The 21,405-nt window shown below is 50.5% G+C and overlaps 2 protein-coding genes across 2 annotated transcripts in view; both read right to left on the minus strand.

Annotated features, from left to right (window-relative positions):
• Positions 1-255: 255 nt before the first annotated feature.
• kiaa0586 (KIAA0586 ortholog) overlaps positions 256-21,405 on the minus strand; it is a 33,661-nt gene continuing 12,511 nt past the window's right edge. Inside the window, exons 8-25 of the mRNA XM_085342634.1 lie at positions 10,100-10,229; positions 9,595-10,022; positions 9,438-9,510; positions 9,042-9,203; positions 8,742-8,949; positions 8,456-8,662; positions 8,254-8,354; positions 8,035-8,172; positions 6,930-7,114; positions 6,464-6,857; positions 6,064-6,395; positions 5,716-5,954; positions 5,585-5,637; positions 5,397-5,507; positions 5,235-5,319; positions 4,895-5,049; positions 4,779-4,812; positions 256-430 (exon numbers count right to left, since the gene is read on the minus strand). Of these exons, the coding sequence (XP_085198760.1) occupies positions 288-430; positions 4,779-4,812; positions 4,895-5,049; positions 5,235-5,319; positions 5,397-5,507; positions 5,585-5,637; positions 5,716-5,954; positions 6,064-6,395; positions 6,464-6,857; positions 6,930-7,114; positions 8,035-8,172; positions 8,254-8,354; positions 8,456-8,662; positions 8,742-8,949; positions 9,042-9,203; positions 9,438-9,510; positions 9,595-10,022; positions 10,100-10,229 (3,178 nt within the window). The 3' untranslated portion in view covers positions 256-287. The remainder of the gene's footprint in view (positions 431-4,778; positions 4,813-4,894; positions 5,050-5,234; positions 5,320-5,396; positions 5,508-5,584; positions 5,638-5,715; positions 5,955-6,063; positions 6,396-6,463; positions 6,858-6,929; positions 7,115-8,034; positions 8,173-8,253; positions 8,355-8,455; positions 8,663-8,741; positions 8,950-9,041; positions 9,204-9,437; positions 9,511-9,594; positions 10,023-10,099; positions 10,230-21,405) is intronic.
• On the minus strand, positions 16,547-21,078 carry irf2bpl (interferon regulatory factor 2 binding protein-like). The gene has a single exon (XM_085342635.1). It carries the CDS (start codon positions 21,076-21,078, stop codon positions 19,366-19,368), a length of 1,713 nt encoding a protein of 570 aa, XP_085198761.1. The 3' UTR covers positions 16,547-19,365.

Raw genomic sequence — 21,405 nt, forward strand, 5'->3', positions numbered from 1 at the left:
TTAGCTGGGATCTCTGTTAGCTTCTATTAGCTGCTGTTTGCCCGGGTTAGTGAAACTTTATTTGAAGTATATCTAACATTATTTGAGTCTCAGAGAATAAACTCAAAGAGGATGGTGTTTGATTAAGATGTTCACGTGTCTCTTTGGGTTTTTGTTTCTTTGGTTAAGTGTAGCATTAAGCTTTTATTGCTGTGAGCAAATTTTAAAAATGAAGTTATTATAACATCTGTTTGGTTTCCATCAGACTTTATTTATTTGAAATGAGTTGAAATATAAAAATATTCTTTTTAAAAACCATCGCTGGTGGAGGAATCCGAGTCTGCCACCGCACTGACCGACGCCTCCATCACCTCCTCCTCCTCCGGAGGTCTTACGGCGGGCAGGTGGACGCCCATCTTCCTGCTTCCTCCCTCCTCCTCCTGCTGTCGAGCTGCAGATACAAACACATAAGATGAATTCAGCTGCGTCCACACAGGAAGCTGGGCCCGCCCACCTTGCCGTTATTACACTCACGTGGTGCGAGCAGAATCATCTGCAGCTCAACGTGGCAAAGACCAAGGAACTGATAGTGGACTTCAGGAAGACCAGGAAACACTTGACCCCTGTTTCAATCCAGGGGGTCAGTGTTGACATTGTGGAGGATTATAAATACCTTGGAGTACACACTGAAAATAAACTGGACTTACAGGAAGGCCAGAGTCGTCTCTATTTTCTGAGGCGGCTGAGGTCCTTCAACATCTGTCGGACAACGCTCAGGATTTTCTATGAGTCTGTTGTGGTCAGTGCTTTCCTCTACGCTGTTGCATGCTGGGGCAGCAGGTTGAAGGTTGCTGATGCCAACAGACTCAATAAACTGATCAGCAATGTCGTGGGGATGGAGCTGGACTCTCTTAGGGTGGTGCTGCAGAGGCCATTGTTGTCCAGGATAAAGACAATGTTGGATAACACCTCCCACCCACTCCATGACATGCTGGTCAGTCACAGGAGCACGCTCAGTGAGAGACTGAGATTACCCATAATGCACCACTGAACGACACAGGAAATCATTCCTGCCTGTGGCTCCCTGTACAACTCCTCCACCCAACACACTGTTTACTGCCATAGCTACACCTTTTTTGCACACGCTCTTCTTTCTTATTCAGATATTTATTAGTAAGTGACTTATATGTATATTGTATATTTTGTATATGTGTGTGTTGTCTGTTTTTATTACTGTTTATACTGGAGCACTGTAAACAACAGAACTCTGATTCGTCCCGCTGTTGAATGTGCTGAACTTCTTCCTGCTGAATCTTTTATTCTGGAGAGCAGCTTTGCATGACTCCATTAGTAATAAACTCCTCAGCTCCTCCCCCCTTTAACCTAGCCTTCTTCTGACTGGCTGAGCTCTGGAAGCCTGCAGAGGGGCAGCACTCGGAGCTGCAGTGTTCATATCTGCTGAGTGAGTAAAGCGTTTACATAACGCGCTGACATCAGAGCACTGTGAAAGGAGAAAGAGGCTCGCTGAGGTCACAGCCGAGCATTATGGCGCGCTCGAGGCGAGGAAGAGGAGGTGACGAGAAACCCTTTGACGCGTCCGTTTCCTTCTGCCGGCTCGGCTCATGAGGTTAGTCTGAAGCCTGAGAGCAGCAGGAACTCGCTGACCCTGAGCTGCCACCAGGAATGGAAAAGCAGCTGTGGGTTTCTGGGACACACTGAGCGGCTGTCTCCAGCAGGGAGGAGCATGAAAGAGGAGCTCTGACGGGGAGACGGGAGGCGGTGTGAGGAGCTGCAGGACACTGAGCTCACTGTGAGGAGGAGCCGCCATGATGGAGGTCTGGACGCCTCACTTCCTGTCCCTGAAAACGATTTATTTTTGTTTCAGTCACTGAATCGAACCCTCTGTGAAACTGCTGCTCCTCACTTCCTGTCACATGACTCCTGCCGCTGGGACGGGCGTTCAAACAGGACAATGAGCTCAGTGTGAGGACAGTAACGACGCTGCCTGCTCTCAACACTCAGGGGTCTGTGTGATGTCACAGAACGGCTCCTCCCGACCGCTGTTCAAACGCTCCTTTTAATTGCCTTAAAGGGGGCGGAGCTAAGACCGCTTGTTTCACACAGCAGATGAGCCGAGACACAGAAGGATTATTATGTACTGAGTTATGCAGAGCTGTTCTCACGGTGTCCAGAGATAAACCAATCAGAGCGAGTGGCCCATGAGCCTGCGTCTCTATGGCGATCAAGACAGAGCCATCGCTACTACACATGCCTCCGTTGTCATGGTTACTGAGCATCTTCTAATTAAAGAGACGAAGGTGGACCTGACGAACCTTCACACGCACAGATGTATGTAAACACGTGCTCTGATTGGTCGGTGAAGCCTGCGCGCACTAGAGATGGCACGATACCACTTTTTTATGTCCGATACCGATATCATAAATTTGGATATCTGCCGATACCGATATGAATCCGATATAGTGTGTTTTAATCAACAAAACTGTTTTTTTAAATATCTTGCTGCATTTTGTATAAGTTCATACTCAAGTTTAAAACAACAACTACACTAAAGCTATTCTGTTATACCTGTATGCAAAAAAAAATATTTCATAGTTCAGCAATACTGATCAATCTAATAAACTTAAACCTACACCATCCTCCCTATTCTGGTATTTTAAAGAGTACTTAGCATAAATATTAAGCAACCTAACTAATAGGGTTCCAACTCCCAGCAACAACAAAAATAAATAAATAAAAAATAGGGAACCACCCCTCACGCTCCACCTCATGATGCTTAATCGACGTAATCAACCTTAATTTGATGCAGTGTGAAAAAAATGCACAGAAATCAATTATTTTTCAAGAAATATTAAATAGATTCAACATCTTTCTTCAACAAAATTGCAGACTGCACAGATGGTACCTTCCCAAAGGAAAAAGTACTATAGCTTACTAGGGTATATATATTAGACTTAATAGTCACTATATACAGTAATTGACTTCTATTCATTTTACATCAAATTAAAACTTTGGGTGTCAGATAATTATTTATTAAAAGCTAGACATTTTAAATGAGAATAAGAAAGAAAAGTATGTCTTTGTGCCCCCTTTTCCCTGTTAATGCCCTATCGGCCCCCCTGGCTAAACTTTGCTAGATCCGCCCCTGCACAGTTACCAGCGTCAGCTACGTAGAAAAAGATCCTCGAGTAGAAAGTAATATTAAATACATTCTAACAACAGCTTATCAAGCTTAAACGTGCTGCTGTTGTTCAGCCACTGGTTTCCTCTTTCTGGTGCAAAGTGGGCCAAAAAGAAACAAGAGACACGGACTCGCGACAGAAAAGCCGATCAGCTGATCATTAAGCAGTTTCATGATTGAAGTAGCAGCAAGAAGAGGCAGTCGCTCCATATATCGTTTGTTAAGCTTAACGCAGGAATGCTTTACAAACATTCAGAGATGGACTTACACACTTGCTTTACTTCTCTCGGGATAACTTTGTCAGAGATGAAATGCCGGGTTGCTAGCGAAGCTCCAAATGCTATCCAGACCACCGACAGGTCCCGCATGCCACAGCCGCTCTATCACGTGATGCATACTGCTCCGACGTGCTAACGTTCTGAGGTGAGTTACGGCGTGTTGCAAGTTTTGTGAGGTGCTTTCGTGATATTTAATGGATCGGATTACATTTTTTATTTTTCTCCGATATCCGATCCAGTAATTTAGGTCAGTATCGGACCGATACCGATACGTAATATCGGATCGGTCCATCTCTAGCGCGCACACCAGCTGTGATATATTTCCATGACAACCAGAGCACAAAGAGAGAGGCTGATGTTCTTCGTCCTTGTCTTCAGGCACGTTTCATTCACAGGAAGTGAACCGCAGCAGTTTCTGGTTCCTGTAAGGCGCTGGTTGTATGATGTCACAACTGCCTCGTTGTTGAGATCTAAAGCTAAGAGTACACGCCCACATGCTCCCATTTCCTCAGAGCGAGTGTTTGACCTGCTCAGCTTCCCGTTAAAAAGTTTGCCTTCACCACCTGACACCTCGCCGAAGGAGGCGGAGTCAGACAGAAGCCTGTTCCTTAAACACTTCACCCAACTCAGAGCGCCCCAGCTCGACGTCCGTGACCCATGTGATCAAATTCCAGATGTAATAAGAGAACACCTGGTCATGTAACATCGACCTGAGCACCGTGCCGCCGTGCGGGGACGCCTCGGTGGCGTCTCGCCGCCGTGATGCGGTGTTTGTGTCGTGTTACAATCAGCATCACCAAATTTCCAACTTTAAAACAATAAAAGCTGAAGAGTGAGGAGTCACCTGATCTCGTTAACAGCTGCGGCTCTCAGCAGGTCAGTTTCATACTGATCTACCTGTCAGGTGTTTCCTGTGTCTGATGTCATCTTTAGGAATCAAACAGGTCTCAGTGGGCTGCCCTGGTTCACTGGGCAGTGAACCAGGGCAGCCCACTGGGAGACTCGGGCTGGTTTTTGTGTGGACACTTGACACCCCCTGCTGCTCACACGATGAAGAGCAGCCATTTTATTCTCTATGTGACCAAAAGTATGTGGACAGCTGACCTGGGGTCAGTTTCTGTTCCTCAAATGTTGTTCCAAACTCGCTCATTTCATTTCATCTCCTCCATCGTCAGCCGATAAAAAGTGACTCACTTTTTATCGGCTGACGATGTTTCCTGTGCTGCTCCAAGCTCGCGGCGTCCGTGATCTCAGCTAAAAAAACAAAACAAAACAGCAGACACACAAATCGTTCAAGAATCACAGACAGGTGTGTTTCTTACCTGTGTGACTGTTGGACGTCCTGACCAGCAGCACCTGAACACACACACACACTTATCAGCATAAAAATTAAAACACACGAAAACAGCCAACGTGTGTGTGTGTCTGTGTGTCTCACCTGTCCTGGAGTGTGTGTGTTCTCCAGGTGTGGAGGAGGAGACAGCGACAACTCTGTGTGGAGGTCAGAGGTCAGTGTACCTATTAGCTCCCCCGTCAGGTCGCCCAAAGTAAACGAGCCCTGATTGGTGGCTTCAAAGCTGACCTCTGACACATCTGCAGGGAATGGAAACCGAGTGATGTCAGAGGTGAATCAGAGGCGGGGCCAGTTTCTGACTGAAGCCAGGTGAGAGTGTAAAACCTGGAGGTGTCTGAATGAGAACAGTGTGAGTGGCTCTGTTGTGTTAAACGAGACAAAACTTGTGTTTTTGTCCCTGAGCGTCGTCTGAAGGCAGGCGTACCTGCAGCCTGACTGATCTGTCCAGGTGAGCCGGACTGACCGCTGTGGGTGAAGCTTACTTTCCCGTCCGCCCTCTCCCAGGAGCCCTAAGGACATACGAGGTCAGAGGTCATAAGCTGAGGTGTGGTGCCTCTCACATGCACTCTGATGCCTGCAGGCTCACCTCGGGCTGAGGCCTCTCTCCTCTCTGTGTGACTCCCTGCTCCATTTTGGTCAGCAGGGCCCGCAGGAGGTCGCGACCTTTCACCTGTCCTTCACTGGGGGGGTCAAAGTCCTGGAGGGGGCACATCATTATATTAATATTCAGCTTGTGCTAAGCTTCCAGCAGTGCCTTGCTCAGCGGTTCCTCACCATATCCTGCAGCTCCTGCAGAGAGCTGTTGAAGCTGCACACAGCCCCGCCCCCTGACAGACAAACAGAGCACAGAGTCACACCTGCAGGCTACAGATGTCCTGCTAACACACACATGATGATGATGGTACCTGTCATGGCTGCCGGCTGGTTGGCACTGATGAGCAGCTCTCCCTCTGAGATGTGTTTCAGAGCTGCTTCAGTGCCGGCCGTCACCGTGCTGGAGCTGCTGGACTCCTCGGAGGAGGTGGAGGGGGACGCCGGTCCTGCCTCAAGAGGAGGAGACGGGGAGCGAGCAGGGGGGAGGGAGGGAGGAGGAGGAGGGTGAGGAGAAGAGAGAGGAGGTTCCTCCTCCGCTACTGACATCAACCTGCAGGAGAAGAAACGTGTTAATGAACCAGGAAGTGTGTGTGTGTGTGTGTGTGTGTGTGTGTGTGTGTGTGTGTGTGTGTGTGTGTGTGTGTGTGTGTTGGACATACAGAGGTGGTTTGTGTGTGGTTATGTCTTCCACCAGTCTCTCCTCATCCAATGGAAGCTCAGTTTCTTCCCAAGTGAAGGGAGGCGGGGCTTGGTGTACAGTAGCTGGGCTTTCTGCAGAGGGGGTGGGCTCTGGGCTGAGAGTGGGTGTGGCTACGAGCTCTGAGGTCACCAAAAGACCTGGTGGTGCGATTGGTTGAGGAGGCTCCTTATTCAGCGGGCTTGTCGGTTCTGATGGAAGGGGTGTGGTTACTGCCGTAGTCTCTCTGCTGGGCGGGGCCGGGCTGGGCGGTGGGGTTGGTTCCGGTGTGGGGACCAATGGGAGCGGTTCGTTCTGGAAGAGAAGCGGTGGCCTTCAGAGACGGGGCTTAACGCTACGACGCTACGACAGAGTTTCCGTACCTCCTGAGGGTCTGCTGGTCCAGCTGATTCCAGCGCCGGGTCTGGTCCTGCGCCCAGCGGGTCTCTCTGGCCCAGCATCAGGGCGATAGTCTCAGCCAGAACCTCGTTCACAAGCTGCCGGATTAACTCAGAGTCCACGGGCACGCTGGCGTCCACGAACAGCTGCAGGCCTGCGTCTCCTGCTGCCTCCACTGCAGACACACAGAGGAGCAAACAGTCAGGGAGCAGCGGGGGAGCAGAAGAGGAGGAGCAGGAGGAGGTACACCTACCAATGTCTGAGGTGACGCTGCGCTCCTCTGGATCTGACTGGTCCACGTCGCTATTGTGGGCGTGGTCAGAAGGCGGGGGCCAGTACAGCTCTGAGATCATCCTGGACATCAGCTGCTGCTCCACCCTGAACACAGAAACCAAAATGGTGACAATGTGGCGTTGTTTCCACGGTCTGGGGTTCGTGCTGGTTTCTCACCATTCCACCAGCCGGGTCTCCAGGACGTCCCGCTGCAGGGCCGTGCCCAGGACGGGGACCTGATCCTGGGCTGGGAGGGCAGAGGGAGCCTGGGGAGGGAAGATGGGACCCTGGTAGAGGACCGGAGGGGGAGACGGACCCCCGTCCAGCTCCACGGCCTCCTCACCCGACACGCTGACCTCCTGCTGAGAGGAGGTTCACTATTCAGTGACATCACTACACCTGAGCTCAAGATTTCTGCACGGCACTGTAACCTACATGTGCCTGACATTAATATTAATGAGTCAATAGATTATTTTAAAACTCTACACAACATCTTCACCTTCTTCATGACTGAAAACCTTCCAAAAATCGTAAAAACCCCAAAATTCTGAAACAGCGGCTCAGTTTTTAAAGTTTTCTGAGATTTCTACTAAAAGTCTAAAAAACCCAAAAAAACATCACAACTGAAAATCAGTGAAATGACGGGATAAAGGATCGAGATATAAATCAGATGTTACTGAAATCACTGAGAAAAAACGAAAAATGAGACCAAAGGATTAATTAATCAAAGTCTCCATGTGTCCAAAAACATGAATAGTAATAGCAATCATCGTCATCATCTTCTTCGCTCTGAGTTGCTGCTGTTCTGTTTTCGTCCAGCAGGTGGCGCTGCAGCCTCACTGAAAACACTGACAGTCTACAGCAGAGGTCTCAACCTGGCGGCTGCATGTTGACGTGAAGAAATCGAATGCAGTGACTTTTTTGTTAAGGAGGAATTGTTTTTGTTGAGTACGATGTTAAAATAAGTTCTTTAAAATGATGGAATATGTCATGAGCAGAGAGCACAAACATGCTGAGGGATGTCTGTTAGCTCAGTGAGAGTCACAAACTCACGTGTTCACTTATGTCTGATTTAGTTAAGAACACAATGACAGCAGCAGTGCTGCCACGTGTGCACAGAACAAACGTCCAATGAAAGGCTTCAGTTAGTGAAGAGGGAACAAAACATTTCAGGAAGTATTTGTGGGCATTTTTTTGTTTTTATACTACTTGAAGACTAAAGTGGCCGTCCTATGAGACGACGGTGGCTGCTCTAAAGCACAGAGGAGGGGGAGGGGCTTACCTGCACAACATCAACAACAGACAGGAAGTCAGTTCCAGGGAAGAAGTCGTCCTCTTCCACTTCTTCCTCGTTCCCTTCGATGATGTCAATCGTGTGTGATGGAGCACGGGGAGGAGCTTGTTCTGCCTCCAGGAGCTGCTGTGAACACACACACACCTGTCAGAGCTCACACCTCCACCCTTGACTGACTGAAGTCCTCAGAGGCTCAAAGCTGCTCACCTGGTCAGGTGCTTCATCGCCCACAGAGGCTGTTGGAGGGGCAGCGAGCGCTGATGTCACTTCCTGAGGATGCTCACACCTGGAGTCCATCCGGGGTGGACCTGCATGGGGAAGGTTGTGTGTGTTATACTTGACCTTTGACCTGGAACTGTTGTTTATGTTTATTTTAACCTTTACAGAAACAGGTTACTATGTTACTGACCCAGTGGGATCGCTATGGCGACAGGGCAGCTGTTTGCAGGGGTCATGCTGAGGTCATCAAAGTGACCTGAGGTCAGGTGTGATGAGCTGAAAATGTGAGATCGTCCAGGTGAGGAGGAAGCAAAGGGAGGGGCTGAAATGATTGGTTGGGGCTGAGTGAGGGGTGGGGCCAGGCTGGTCTGAGTCTTGGAGGACTTCAGCTTCACACCTGAGACGCAGAGCAGAATGTTTGACAACGCCCACAGGTCAACCTTTACCATCACACTTACTGATGTTGACTTTCTGACCTCGGACACTCTCCACTAGTCGGGGGCGGGGCTTCCTTCCGAGTGGTGAGGCAGGTGAGCTGAGGCGAAGGTACGGACTCTTCTTCAGGGTCCGTCTCAGACCTTCATACGGCGCCCGGCCATACAGCCGGGTCAGGTACGATTCTCCGTCCACTTCCAACTGATGACGCTCAGCTGCTCCACCTGTGCCTCGGTTAGGCTCCACCCCCTGCAGGTGCATAAACACATAACCAATCAGTGATCGCTTGTTTGTTATTGATGAGAAACTAATCAATGGCTTCCAGAAGAATCCAGCCTCACCGCTCTGATTCCGGCTCTCTGCCCTCTGCTTCCTCTCCTCGCTGTCCTCATACTTCCTGTTCCTCTGAGCGCGCCCACTGGCCTCTCCTTCCCTGAGTGGGCGGAGCTATCAGCGTCCACAGCTGAGTGATGGTTTCTGATGTTCCCTGAGGACATCTCAGCCTGATGGCAAGGCAGAAAAGGGTCAGTCCCCGTTTTACTTCTTCTGCTCTTTCTCTGAGCACCGGGGGAGGAGCAGAAGAAGAAAAGTTCAAAGAAGAAGAAGCGTTTGTGCTGTCGTATGAGTGAGAGAACAGATGGCGCCACATCGGAGTTCTAGAAGTGAAGTTTAGAAGAAGCAGAAGAAGAAGCAGACAAAAAGAAAGATGAAGGTGTTCCCAGCCTGCTGGAGCTCACCTGGATGTCTCTGCTTAACCTGCTGATCCAGGCGTCCACTGTCTTCTTGATGCGGACCTCCTCGCTGTGGTCTCTGCCGGTCAGAGAAACCATCCTAAGTGTTTAAACCTGTCCTGTGTTAGCGAGCACACCTGAAGTCAACACTACAATTAGCTACCTGTTAGCAGCTAGCGCCTCCAGCTGGCAGTGCAGAACCTCTCCGGTCCGGGCTCTGAGCAGAGCCTCCAGGTTCTCCTCCAGAACTTTCTTCTGCTTTCGAACCTGATGGAGAACCTGACCCGCCTCCTCCAGCAGGGACGGGACCGCGGACCTCCTCTGGACCAGCACAGACTGGGACTGCTGGGACCAGAGGTTATGTTCTTCATCAGTGGTTTTATTGGGCTGGGGTAGTCTGGACTGGTTTTGCTGGGACTGTAAACTGTTTTCATGGGATAAGTTTTGTTGGAGGTGGGAAGATCGGGACCTCGGGCGATTTTCCTTTGAGGTGGTTTGTTGGGACTGGGTTTGCTGGGACTGGGACTGGGTTTGTTGGGATTGCTGGTGCTTCGGTGAAGGTCTGCTGGTTTTCAGAGGGTCTTCTGGCTGCTGGGGGACAGAACGTGTGTCAGGCTTCAGTATTACAGACTCCCGTTAACTCGAGCTGAGCTGAACTGTACACTGACCGTCAGCAGCATCTTCATCTCAGTCTTCAGACGCTTCATCTCCTGCAGTACGTCATTGGCTCTCCTCGCTGCCTCCCAGCTGTGATTGGCTAAAGACCGGAGCTGAGACCTTTCAGGCATGTGAGCATGTCTGAAGCATTAAAAACATGCAAAGGGAACAGATTTAACTTCCTAGATCGCTCAGCCTGAATAAATGACCAGTGTAACGCTATAATATTAATATCTGTTAGTTTTTGAGTGTCTTATCTGACTAAACACTCACGCCTCAACAACGCTGTTGTTACTCAAGAAGTGAAAGTAACAGCCCATCCAGCGCTCCGCTCCACACAGCGTCACATATCCTAATACACAATCTGACTCACATCATCATCATTTATATAGCACTTTAAAAACACACCTGGTAGACCAAAGTGCTGTACAATACAAATATGCATATAGTAATAAGATGGTAAATGGTAAATGGCCTGTATTTATATAGCGCTTTACTAGTCCCTAAGGATCCCAAAGCGCTTTACATATCCAGTCATCCACCCATTCACACACACATTCACACACTGGTGATGGCAGTCACTACAGCCACCCTGGGGCGCACTGACAGAGGCGAGGCTGCCGGACACTGGCGCCACCGGGCCCTCTGACCACCACCAGTAGGCAACGGGTGAAGTGTCTTGCCCAAGGACACAACGACCGAGACTGTCCAAGCCGGGGCTCGAACCAGCAACCTTCCGATTACAAGGCAAACTCCCAACTCTTGAGCCACGATCGCCAGGTTGGTGGAATGAAGCTGACACTGAGCTGAGCCCCGCCCTTCAGGCTGCTCCCGATCACCAACGCTTACACTCTTAACCGTGTTCTCGCGTGGAGGGGCGGGACTTATGATGTACCCTACAGCCATCCACCAGGGGGCGAGAAAGCTACCCACCCTCCGAAAAGCACACGCTGCTGCGATCACACAGCAGCACTGAGGACCGACAGGAAACCAAGATCAGAACCATTAAACAGAAGTAAACAAACAAATAAATGATGCGACAGCGTGGAAGAAAACTACTGACACTGAACGTTACACTGATTCAAATTAATGAGATCAAACACACAACACACAGTGTCACATTCTTGGCAATTCAGCTGAGTCTAAAGCGCGCGCGCGCGCACACACACACACACACACACACACACACACACACAGACAGACAGACACGCACACACACGCACGCACACACACACACAGACACACACACACAGACACACACACACACAGACACACACAGCGGGCCGTCGGAAGCGTCTGGAATCACTCTGAGGACAGTGTGACTCACGCAGCGAGGACATTGATGCGTTGGCGCCTTCACATCGTGGGGAGTTTGCAGGTACAAACTACATAAAGTGAAAAAAAAGCATCACAAAATGGTCTCAGAATATCAAAACTAAAATATACAGACTGAGGAGGATGTACGCAATGATGCGAGCTCGGAGAGGAACGCCCCCCCGAGGCTCGCAAGCGAGTCCCACCGTAACATCGCGACTATGGCCTGACAGAACAGAGTTCGGTTATTTCTGATGATACAACAGAGACGTTCTGAGGTCCCTCAGAAACGTCTGACCCAGGGCGATTTTATGAATGAATCATAGCATCCCAGCTCGCCTCTCCCCTGCTCTGGCTGTAGCGCCGTTGCTGCCAGAGCGATGGTGGCTGAGACGCAGCGGAGCGGAGGTGTAAGTGCCTGGCTTAAAACAGGACGTTAGCTGCATTTAACCTTCAGTTATTCTTTATATAGTTGGTAGGAGTCAGACCATGTTTCTGTTAGCTGAAAACATTACAGCAGGTAACCTGTAGTGTTGGAAACGTGTTTTCTGACGATGTTTGCTACCCTACAATCCGTCCTGCTCTGTAGTAAAATCAGCGACATTTGACCGTCCTGTTGCTCCCATTGAAATTTATGCAGCCTATTTAAAATCTAAATCTTTAAACTGTCCGCAGCCTACTGCTGTTACCACTGTCCTGTTTGAAATGGAATGGGAGAAGCTGGTTATTTTGTCATATGTGCCAAGATTAAACCCAGGAGCCACATTCAGGTAAAAGTGTAAGAACAAATGATCAGTGTTTCAATATTTATCTTTTATTAGATGTTCATGTGGTTTGGTTATTTGCCTTTTGGTTGAAAGTACACTGAGAGAAGATTTTTCATTAGTGATCTTAATAGTATTTGTTTTTTCATATTAATGTAATTTTTTATCTAATTGAATACAATCTATTTAAAAATAATAATAATAATAATAATAATAATAATGGATTGCATTTTTTATAGCGCTTTTCAAGGCACCCAAAGCGCTTTACAATTCCACTATTCATTCACACACAGGTGGAGGCAGCTACGGTTGTAGCCACAGCTGCCCTGGGGCAGAAGCGAGGCTGCCATATCGCACCATCGGCCCCTCTGGCCAACACCAGGCAGGCGGTAGGTGAAGTGAATCTCTGTCAAAAAAATGCAGTCAGTTTACTTCTTACTCACTATGAGCATCATTCATTATCCTCCCCCAGTAATTAAGGTTAGGATATGTATTTTTTCTATTCCAATCCATTCTTCTTTAGCAGCATTTAACCTTGATCAGATTTGATGGTTTTGTTACAGACTTTTCAAAAAAGTGTTTTGCTTTTCTTTCACAAATGTGGGATTAAATTGTGTTAAAATGTACAAAACAGTGATGGTTTTTTTTTTGGACGAGGACCCAGGCACAGAGACACTTGATGAATTCAAGAATCTTATGATTTAATAAAGAAATTTGCAGACTTGCACAGAGAGGGTAAAATTATGATGACTGATAACAGAGATGAAGACAACAGACGACGAGGACAGGGAGGAACAGGGGTTTAAATGCACCAAGGAGACAGTCAGAGGGAACTCGGGACAACTGGAGACATGTAGGGATGCAGGGACTGACAGAGACGGGGAAGACGTGTCATTGTAACGAGTAAAGTTTATCTTGCCTGGCTGGGCAGTTCTCTGGGTGCTCAGCACGCCCAAAGCTCTGATCCTAGAATCGCCCCTGGTCTGACCTTCATCTCAGAAGGTCCAAACGCCCTCAGCTAAAGTCGTGACGCTCGCTGAAGCTGGAAATGTGGCGGTGGGTGGGGATAAAATGGGCGCCGCTGTCAACTTGCCCTCTGTCATTTAATCGCTCAGAAACTATCACAAACAGCTGCTGCAGGCTGTCTGCTGCTGCTGTTGCTAGGCAACACCCCAGTGGTTTCTCATGGTGACAGCGAGCAGAGATGCTGATGGAGGAAACGGGCGGGGGGAGGGGGCCCGGGCCTCCCCTTCCTCCTCTCTGTAGACCTTTACATGCCAGCAATAATTCATGAGCGCCGTAGTAACGGCTGCGGATGACTATTAATGCCGCGTCTTTGTGCTTCACCCTTTTCTTTGTCCTTGTGCTTCCCTTCAGCGCTCCGAGCACGCTGCGTGTTCGACACACGAGCTAAAACCGGATCGGTGCAGGCCCACGTGGACCACATTCCTTCGATGATTAATGCTGAGCACAGGTGGACTGCTGTGCTGCCTGAATGTGGACCCGAACAGGCTAACCTGCCTAGGACAGATGTGGAGCCACATGTGTGGTGGGGTCTGGGTCTAATACTTAAACATGTTAAATAAAGAGAGTCCCCGTGTGTGGCACGAGGCCCTGTGGGTGAGTTTCAGCAGGCAGACCCGGCTTAACTGCTGAACTACCTGAGACAAAACCCATTATGGTTAAATGTGGACCAAAAAGGGACACTTTGTGGACGTAGACCCCCCTCCCCCTTTGCTGCCGTACAGGCTAAATGTGGACCTGCCACACACAGCTGGCTGAATGCTGACTGAACCTAAGTGGGGTACATGAAGTGGAATAGACACACAGCGGGTGGAAAATGTCAGGTGGGCCAGATGTGGTTCAAATATCATGACATAGCTGACATCTGGCCCACATAAAGCGTTTTAGCATCCGGACTCCAAAATACGGATCCACCGACTCCAGATGGATCCGCTGCAGGTGTGGAGCTAAATCAAGTTTGCATGAAATCTGCAGCACGAGCTGAAGTGGACCAATCGGGCAACATAAAAACACAGCGAGACGGAGGCTTCTGAGCGGGCCAGTGGGGGAGGGTCGACACCACAAACAGTCATAGGTGTGTGTGTGGGGTTGGGGGGGCCGGCGGGGAGTGCTGATGGACATTAAAAAAAAAAAGTTTAAAAAAAAGAGTGCTGACATCATCGTCTTAAATGCAGTCAACGCCGTGACACGCAGAGAGGGGTGGGGGCTTGTTTATCGGCACAAATGTGAAGTTATTGACGCCTACGATTACGATTCTGTCAGTGTTTAAAGAGCGGCCGATCACTGCAGCGCTTGTCTCTGCACATTCCTGAATAAATTATGTCTTTAAATGTGAAGCTGGTAACCATGGCAACAGCATCCTCCTCCACGGCTACAGCGAACGAAGAGGAGGGGGAGAGAACCGACCGCGGTGCTGCGCAGACAGATGAATCAAACCTCGCTGCGACTCCATGTCTTTATTTAGCTCTGCACGTTCAGCCCACGTGAGCGCCGACTCACTGACGGAGGCTCTGCCCACTCCGCCTAACTCAACCGTGTCTGAACATGGAGACTGATCCAAGCTGGCATTCTTCACCGCACTGTGCCAGACTTCAGACTTTTCAGTTTTCGAGCGGATGCTGTCATGCTTCTGTGGTTCAGGATAAACATGACGCTTCTAACAATGAGCTCAGGCAGGGAGCCCCAGACATCCCATGAAACCACCTATATCACCTGTTATTGCAATTTATGACCTTTCAACTGCAAGTGAACTTTGTCAATATCTACGTTTTATCCAGTAAGGATAGCTCGCAGAGAGGCTGCCTCCTCTGTGATCAGAACAGCGAGCGCGACACCCTCGAGCTGTAGGCAACCGTGTCGTCCCCACACGCCGCGATCAGCCACAGAATGTGAAAACATTCAGAGCAGCCGCTGATGTTGTGGATGTCCCGACTCGCTCTCAGAGCGCGAGAAACGAGCTGCAGGTTTGAGAGCAGCTTGCTGTAAATCCACACACCTGCAGCATTGTGTCTTTGTCTGAGCCGCTTCGGCTGCTGCAGCTGCACGCACAAAAACACTCTGTCAGACACTGCGCGGCCAATCAGAGCGCAGCAGAGGTGAACTGAGCAGATGCAGTTTCTGGATCTTAATACGACACCGTGTCTTTAATCAGAGTCCTTGCTGTCTCGTTAACAAACTCCTGATGCAGTACCGGTACTACCATTACTGCAGTACTCGCTGTACTTGTAGTTTCTTGCTGCATTGCAGATTTTCTCTTTGAACAACAAAAACACCCCTGGTGTGTGTGTGTGTGTGTGTGTGTGTGTGTGTGTGTGTGTGTGTGTGTGTGTGTGTGTGTGTGTGGACAGTGATGGTTAAGGTGCCCTTGGCTCAGTGCAGCAGCTCGCTGTGTGAATGCTAACCACGCTGATCTGCGTTTCTGCTGGTTACACTTTGGTGCCGCTCGGCTCCTTCTCACATGATCATTTCTAACATTTGTGACTCCAACATGTGGCTCGGGGGCCACATCTGGCCCACCAAACAGTCCAACACAGCCCGAAAATGGACGAGTTCCTCAAGCTTTCATTACAATGCTGATCACGTTTGGTGACAAAGGAAAGGTCACAGTTCAAGTGAATGTAAAATGAAAAGTAAGGCTCAACATTTCGAGTTTCTTCATCAACGCATAGACAGCAGAGAAAGTTTCGCTCTTGGCTTCAAGTCAATCAAATCTGCATCTTTGTCAAATACAAATGTTGGAATTACAAGAACATAAAAGCGTCCATGTGAAGACGCTGAGTGCAGGATTTCAGGAGCTGACAAATTCAGAAAATACCTGTGCTGTGTTTAAGCTCCACAGCGAACGGTGGAAATGTGGCTGTTTTCCCTGAGAGGCCCGGATTTGATCCGAACACAACTTCCTGGAGACGTAAAGATCAATAAGTGAGACGCTCCAGTGTTCTTACTTTAGCTGGACTTCTGGAAAAACAGGTGAGCCGCTCCATCACAGCCTGACTCAGTTTCTACTGAAAGAAGCCTTTAGCCACAGGACGTGAGTGATTCCAGCACCAGAATTTCAAAATAAAGTCGAGTGTGGCATTAAAGAAACGTCACGTTTGACAGAAAAGGAATTTATTACAACCGACTCAGCTCCAAGGCACGTTACAAGATCAAATGTGTTAGTTTCATTTTTATCTGAACAGAAACACAAAACAAGCTGAACCTTAATGTGAGGCAGGAACAGAGAGGAGGGGCTTCTTATTGCAGTACAAAATATATTAGAAAGGAAAAATTAAATTCAAATTCAAAATGATAATATGAATAAATTATTTCTATAAAAATAAAAAAAATTTGCTTTTTTTGTTGTTTTCTTTACAGACACGACTTTCTAATGTAAAAATGGAGCATGTGTTAGTGACTACCGGCTGCCTCACACTGAACCTCCTAAACACCACGGCACTGACCACGCCTTCATCTCCACGACAACACAACACGCTCGTTTCTTTGTTAAACACGTTTTCTAAAACATCCACATGTAGAATATTTATAAGTTCAGCTGTCTGCTCCAAACTCGGCTGGAACCTGGACGGAGGGAAGACGGCGTGTGCACGGTTTCCTCTTTGATGTCCCAAAACATCTGACACAGTTTAAGTACAAAAGGTTTTTTTCTGTTTTACATTTAGATCATGACACAAGGTAGAAACGAAACACAATTCCAAGGGTCGTTTAAACATGACTCTACGTCCTGCTCGTCTGTTTTTATGCTGATTTATTCGTTTACATCTGCAGTGAAACGTCGGCATAATTATACTCTGACACCGTTGGCTTTCCGGGCAGAAGAAACAAACTTCCTGTTTAGTCTCTCCGACAGCCGTCAGAGAGCTAGCGTGTTCACGGGTCTTACTTCCTGTCCAGTTCAAACAGAAGAAAACCAGCAAACGAGCAGCAGATGTGTTCCTCGAGGTGACTTTACCTTCCAACTGTCAGGGCCAAAGTCGAGGCGTTTTTGGTTGGTTCACTTCAAACCACTGGAACCAGTTTGTCCACAGCAGAAACTCTCTGCATTTGGGAGTTAACTTGTTTTAACTTGACTGAAAATGAAGAATTCATCAGTCTGACCTCCATCTTTGCGTTTGCTTTGTGGATCCAGGTGCAACAGAAACATAACATTTATTCGCTGGACAAATCCAACTATGAAGTTTGTTTGTTTTTTAAAGCCCAGAAAGTTTCTATAAGCGAGTTATGAGGAGCAAACACGCACAGCTGAACGGTGACGGCTCACGGCTGCAGCGAGTCAGAGTCTGTACTCGTCTCAAAGCTGCTGCAGAGATCAGAGTCACGAGCGAACGCGGCCGCGCCTCCTCTCAGCCATGTTGGGTTAGAGGAGGTGAACTGATGCTGCAGCTGTTTCAGGCGAGGAGCGGCTCTGTAAACAGCATGACGCCCGTTTCATCCGCACGTCCAACAAGCCTGAGGTTAAAGTTCAAGTCTGCACACAGCCAGTTATTGTCTAATCATCTTAAGCTCAACCCCCCCCCGCTTCTGTCGACGTGCCACAGGAGTGACGGTCTACCGCCGAGAACGTTACCGAGCTGATCTTTGTGCGACGCCTCGTTAAAGGCACCAAAACCACGAGCAATAACTTAACAAAGGCTCTGTGAGCTCACAGCGGACGGTGGCGATCGTTGTGACGATCCGTTCAAGACGAGTGTGTGTGCACGCTCACAGTGAGGACGCCTGACACAGGTATGGACCTGCTGTGAGCGTGCTCCACAGCTTCAGCTGCATTTCTGGAATAACCCTTCATGAAGAGCCCCTCCAGCTGCGGCGAGTGCAGCTCCACAGAGTGGGAACGTGGAGCGACGGATTGTAAGTGAGCGCTTTCTCCTCCTGAAACGGCGTCCTACCGGCCGCTTCCTGCAGTGGGAACGTGCACAAAGACGCCCTGAAACTCCCCGCCGGTCTCATCGCTGCTAACAGACCTTTGCTTCACAACAGTCACAGCATGATGTCATTCTGAGATCACGAGCTTGATGATGTCCACGACGTTAATTAGAAAGAGTCAAAGGTAATAAACGCTGAACGTGAGCAACGCCTCCCCTCGCGTTTCTCCACCCGGTCGTCAACGGGTTCGTTTATCAAACAGGGAGAATTTACGACCGTTTTAAACAAACATAACTGATGTGAGTTTCACTGTGAGAAGTGTGACGGCGACTCGGACACAAACTGTGACTGTATGTTAACCAAACTCCAGACGAACATGAGCAACGGTGGGAGCGACACCTGGACCCACACAACAGGCACAGATTAACATCAGTAATGTTCCATGTTTCAGTCAAACTGTTTCAGTCTGTGAGCACATCGTCCTGAACAACAGACAAAAACACAAACGACTCATTCACAAAGTAAACGCACAAGTTTAAACGCCAGACGAACCAAAGATCACTCTGATGTCATACATCGGAGTTTGGATAATTTGGACGATTACATTTTTCTTATAAATTTTAACATATTTCTTTGTTTCAAAATAAGAATCGCCTGCTTGTCCGAGACGTTTATTAAACTGCATCACGATAATCTCCGTTTCAAGCCTTCAACGTATTTTTATCAGGTTTTCTTTACAGATGCAGAAACGGGCTGACGGTCCGGCGCAGTGGTCACACATTTGTACTCATGGGTGTAATGACTGACACACACACACACACACACACACACACACACACACCTGTAATAACATGAACTCATTTTAACAGAATATTGAGGTTATTTTAAGCCTCACAGTAAAGAAGACTGAGTGTTGGACAGAAACTATAGCATGCATGATCTTACTGCACACACACGGAGCTGGAGGCAGCTCGACGTATAAACTGAAGAGTGTCAGCGCTGCTTTGGATCAGTAACACTCATTTATTTTACTGACGCCAGGTTGAAACTCAACCTTTGACCTCCGTCACATCGAAAACAGACACGATGACAAAGGAAGGTGGAAAGTGTTAAATCAGAAAAGCTTTCACGTGATCACCAGTCCAGACTCTAAACGACTGAAACAGTTTGCTGTTCTTCATGGTTTGAATATTTGACTGAGTTTAGGTTAGAGCGAATCTCTGTGGGGGGCAGGCTGAAGTACCTCGACCTGGGCTGTGATCCAGGGGAATATAAAAAACAAAGTCTGGGCTTGAGGCTCCAGCACCTCCTCCTCAGGGGTCCCTCTCCTTCTTTACCTTCACATCTCCAGCCAGGATGGTGGAAATCTCCCCCTGCATAAATGCCCAGGGCACGTTGGAACCGACTAGCGGGCACTTGTCCCCACTGGGGCAGTACACCTCCCCGGAAGCCCCTTGGGCCTTGATGCTCTCCCGGGAGCAGGGGAAGCAGAACTTGTGTCCGGGGACGGAGGGACACTGCACGAAGTGAGTGTCCTCCAGGCGCTCGTGGCAGATGGTGCAACATAGCGGTCCGCTGTTGGCCACGGGGGAGTCGGGCACGCTCTGCGCGTGCACCTGGTCCTGCGCGGGCAGCCCGAGGTCCCCGTTGCGGGAGGAGAGGCGCCTTTGGCCGGAGGCTGAGGCCGGGGACGCCGGGCTGCCGGCCGCGTGCCTGGAGTGCGCGGCGGAGTCTCTGTCCTTGCCGGGCGAGTGCGCGTTACCGAGCGCGTCCGCCACTGACATGAGCGCGGCCATGGGGGACTGTCCGTTCTGCGGCGGGGCGGTGGCGGATTCCGGGGGGGTCTTGAGGGCCTCGCCCGGGCCCCCGAGCCACTGCTGCCGCTGCTGCTCGTCCGCAGAGTCCGGCTCCGGGGAGGCCTTCCTCTTCCTCAGCCCGGGCCGGGAGCCCCCCGCCCGTCCTGGCGGCAGCGGGAAGCCGCCGTCGGCGTGCGGCTGCGGTAGCAGCTCTACGGACAGCGGCTCCCGAAAGAAGCGCAGCGGCTCCGGCAGCAGGTCCCCGAGCAGCCGCCAGTCCCCGGAGCCCGGCTTCTTCTCGTACTCCAGGTACTTAAAGCCGGACGACAGCCCGCGCCCGAAGTCTTTCATGCAGTCCTGGTACATCTGCTTGGCCACCCCCGAGGCGCTGGAGAACACCGTCCCGGAGCCGCTCGGGTACTCGATGAACAGCTTCAGCTCATGCTCCGCGCCGGGCTTCGACGCGGCGTCGAAGGCGAACACGCGGCCCAACAGCGCGTGGTCCTTCTTGAAGCGGACGTCGAAGGGCGTGCTTCCGGTGAGCGCAAGCAGCGTGTCGCGCACGGCCTTCGGCCGGCCCGCCCACTCTTCCTGGCGGCTCCGCAGGCTGTCGCTCAACTCTGCCAGCACCTCCGCGTTGCGCTGCTTCTCCTTCAGCTCCCGGTCCGGGTCGGCGGCGGAAACCGAGGCGGGCCGCTTCGCCCCGGGCTCGGCCCGGCCCGTCTGCGGCAGCAGGCTGGGTGGCACGGCGGCGGACGGCGGTCCGGCGGGGGTCCTGCCGCGGGAGTTCGGGCTCTGGCGGTTCAGCTCCGGCGGGCCGTCGTCCTTGAAGCCGTTCGGTCCTCCGAGCCCGGTGGGCGGCCTGCCGCCGTAGTCGAAGCGTCCCAGCGAGTAGCGGTCCGTCCCGGGATGCTGGGGCTTGGCTGCACCATCAGCCGGGTGGTGGTGGTGGTTCGGCGGCTCTTTGCCGCTTAGTATGGCCGCCTGGCTCTTCGTCGCCCCGGGCTGCTGCTGCGGGGGCGCTCCCGCGGCGCCGCGGGCCTCCTGGAAGCCGTGAGCGCGCTTCAGGTGGCGGGCAGTCTCGATGACGAACTCGATCCGGTCCGCGCCCTCATAGTTGACGCATCCGCGGCACACGGGCTCCGTGAAGTCCCAGATCATGGCCCAAGGCATGCGCGGCAGGTCGCACAGGTAGCACGACTGCCGGCGGGACACCTGCGGGGAGGACATGTTCCCTCTGCCGGCCCCCTGCCTCCTCCTCCGGGCAGCCGCTTCACCAGCTCCCGCTAAAACTGCGACACGCCGCCGGACTGCGGAGCCTCCTCTGAGCTTATTGTTCCTCCTCCTCTTCCTCCTGCTGCTGTAGCTCCGTGTGCTGCTGCAGAGATGGAGGAGGGAGGAGGAGGGAGCTCTGCCTTTTTTTCCCTGCATGCATCACTCCCGGGGAAGCGGAGGAATTCAGATTGTTACCCTCTCTCACACAATGCCACCTGGTGGAGTAGCTGACGTCACCGTCCCTCCCCCTCCGTGATCTCACTTGTTGCCCTCGTTCTTCCC

The sequence above is a fragment of the Diplotaxodon limnothrissa genome, linkage group LG19, assembly GCF_057381915.1.
Source record: "Diplotaxodon limnothrissa isolate DT_005_m linkage group LG19, D_limnothrissa_male_GT1.1, whole genome shotgun sequence".
Taxonomy (NCBI): domain Eukaryota; kingdom Metazoa; phylum Chordata; class Actinopteri; order Cichliformes; family Cichlidae; genus Diplotaxodon; species Diplotaxodon limnothrissa.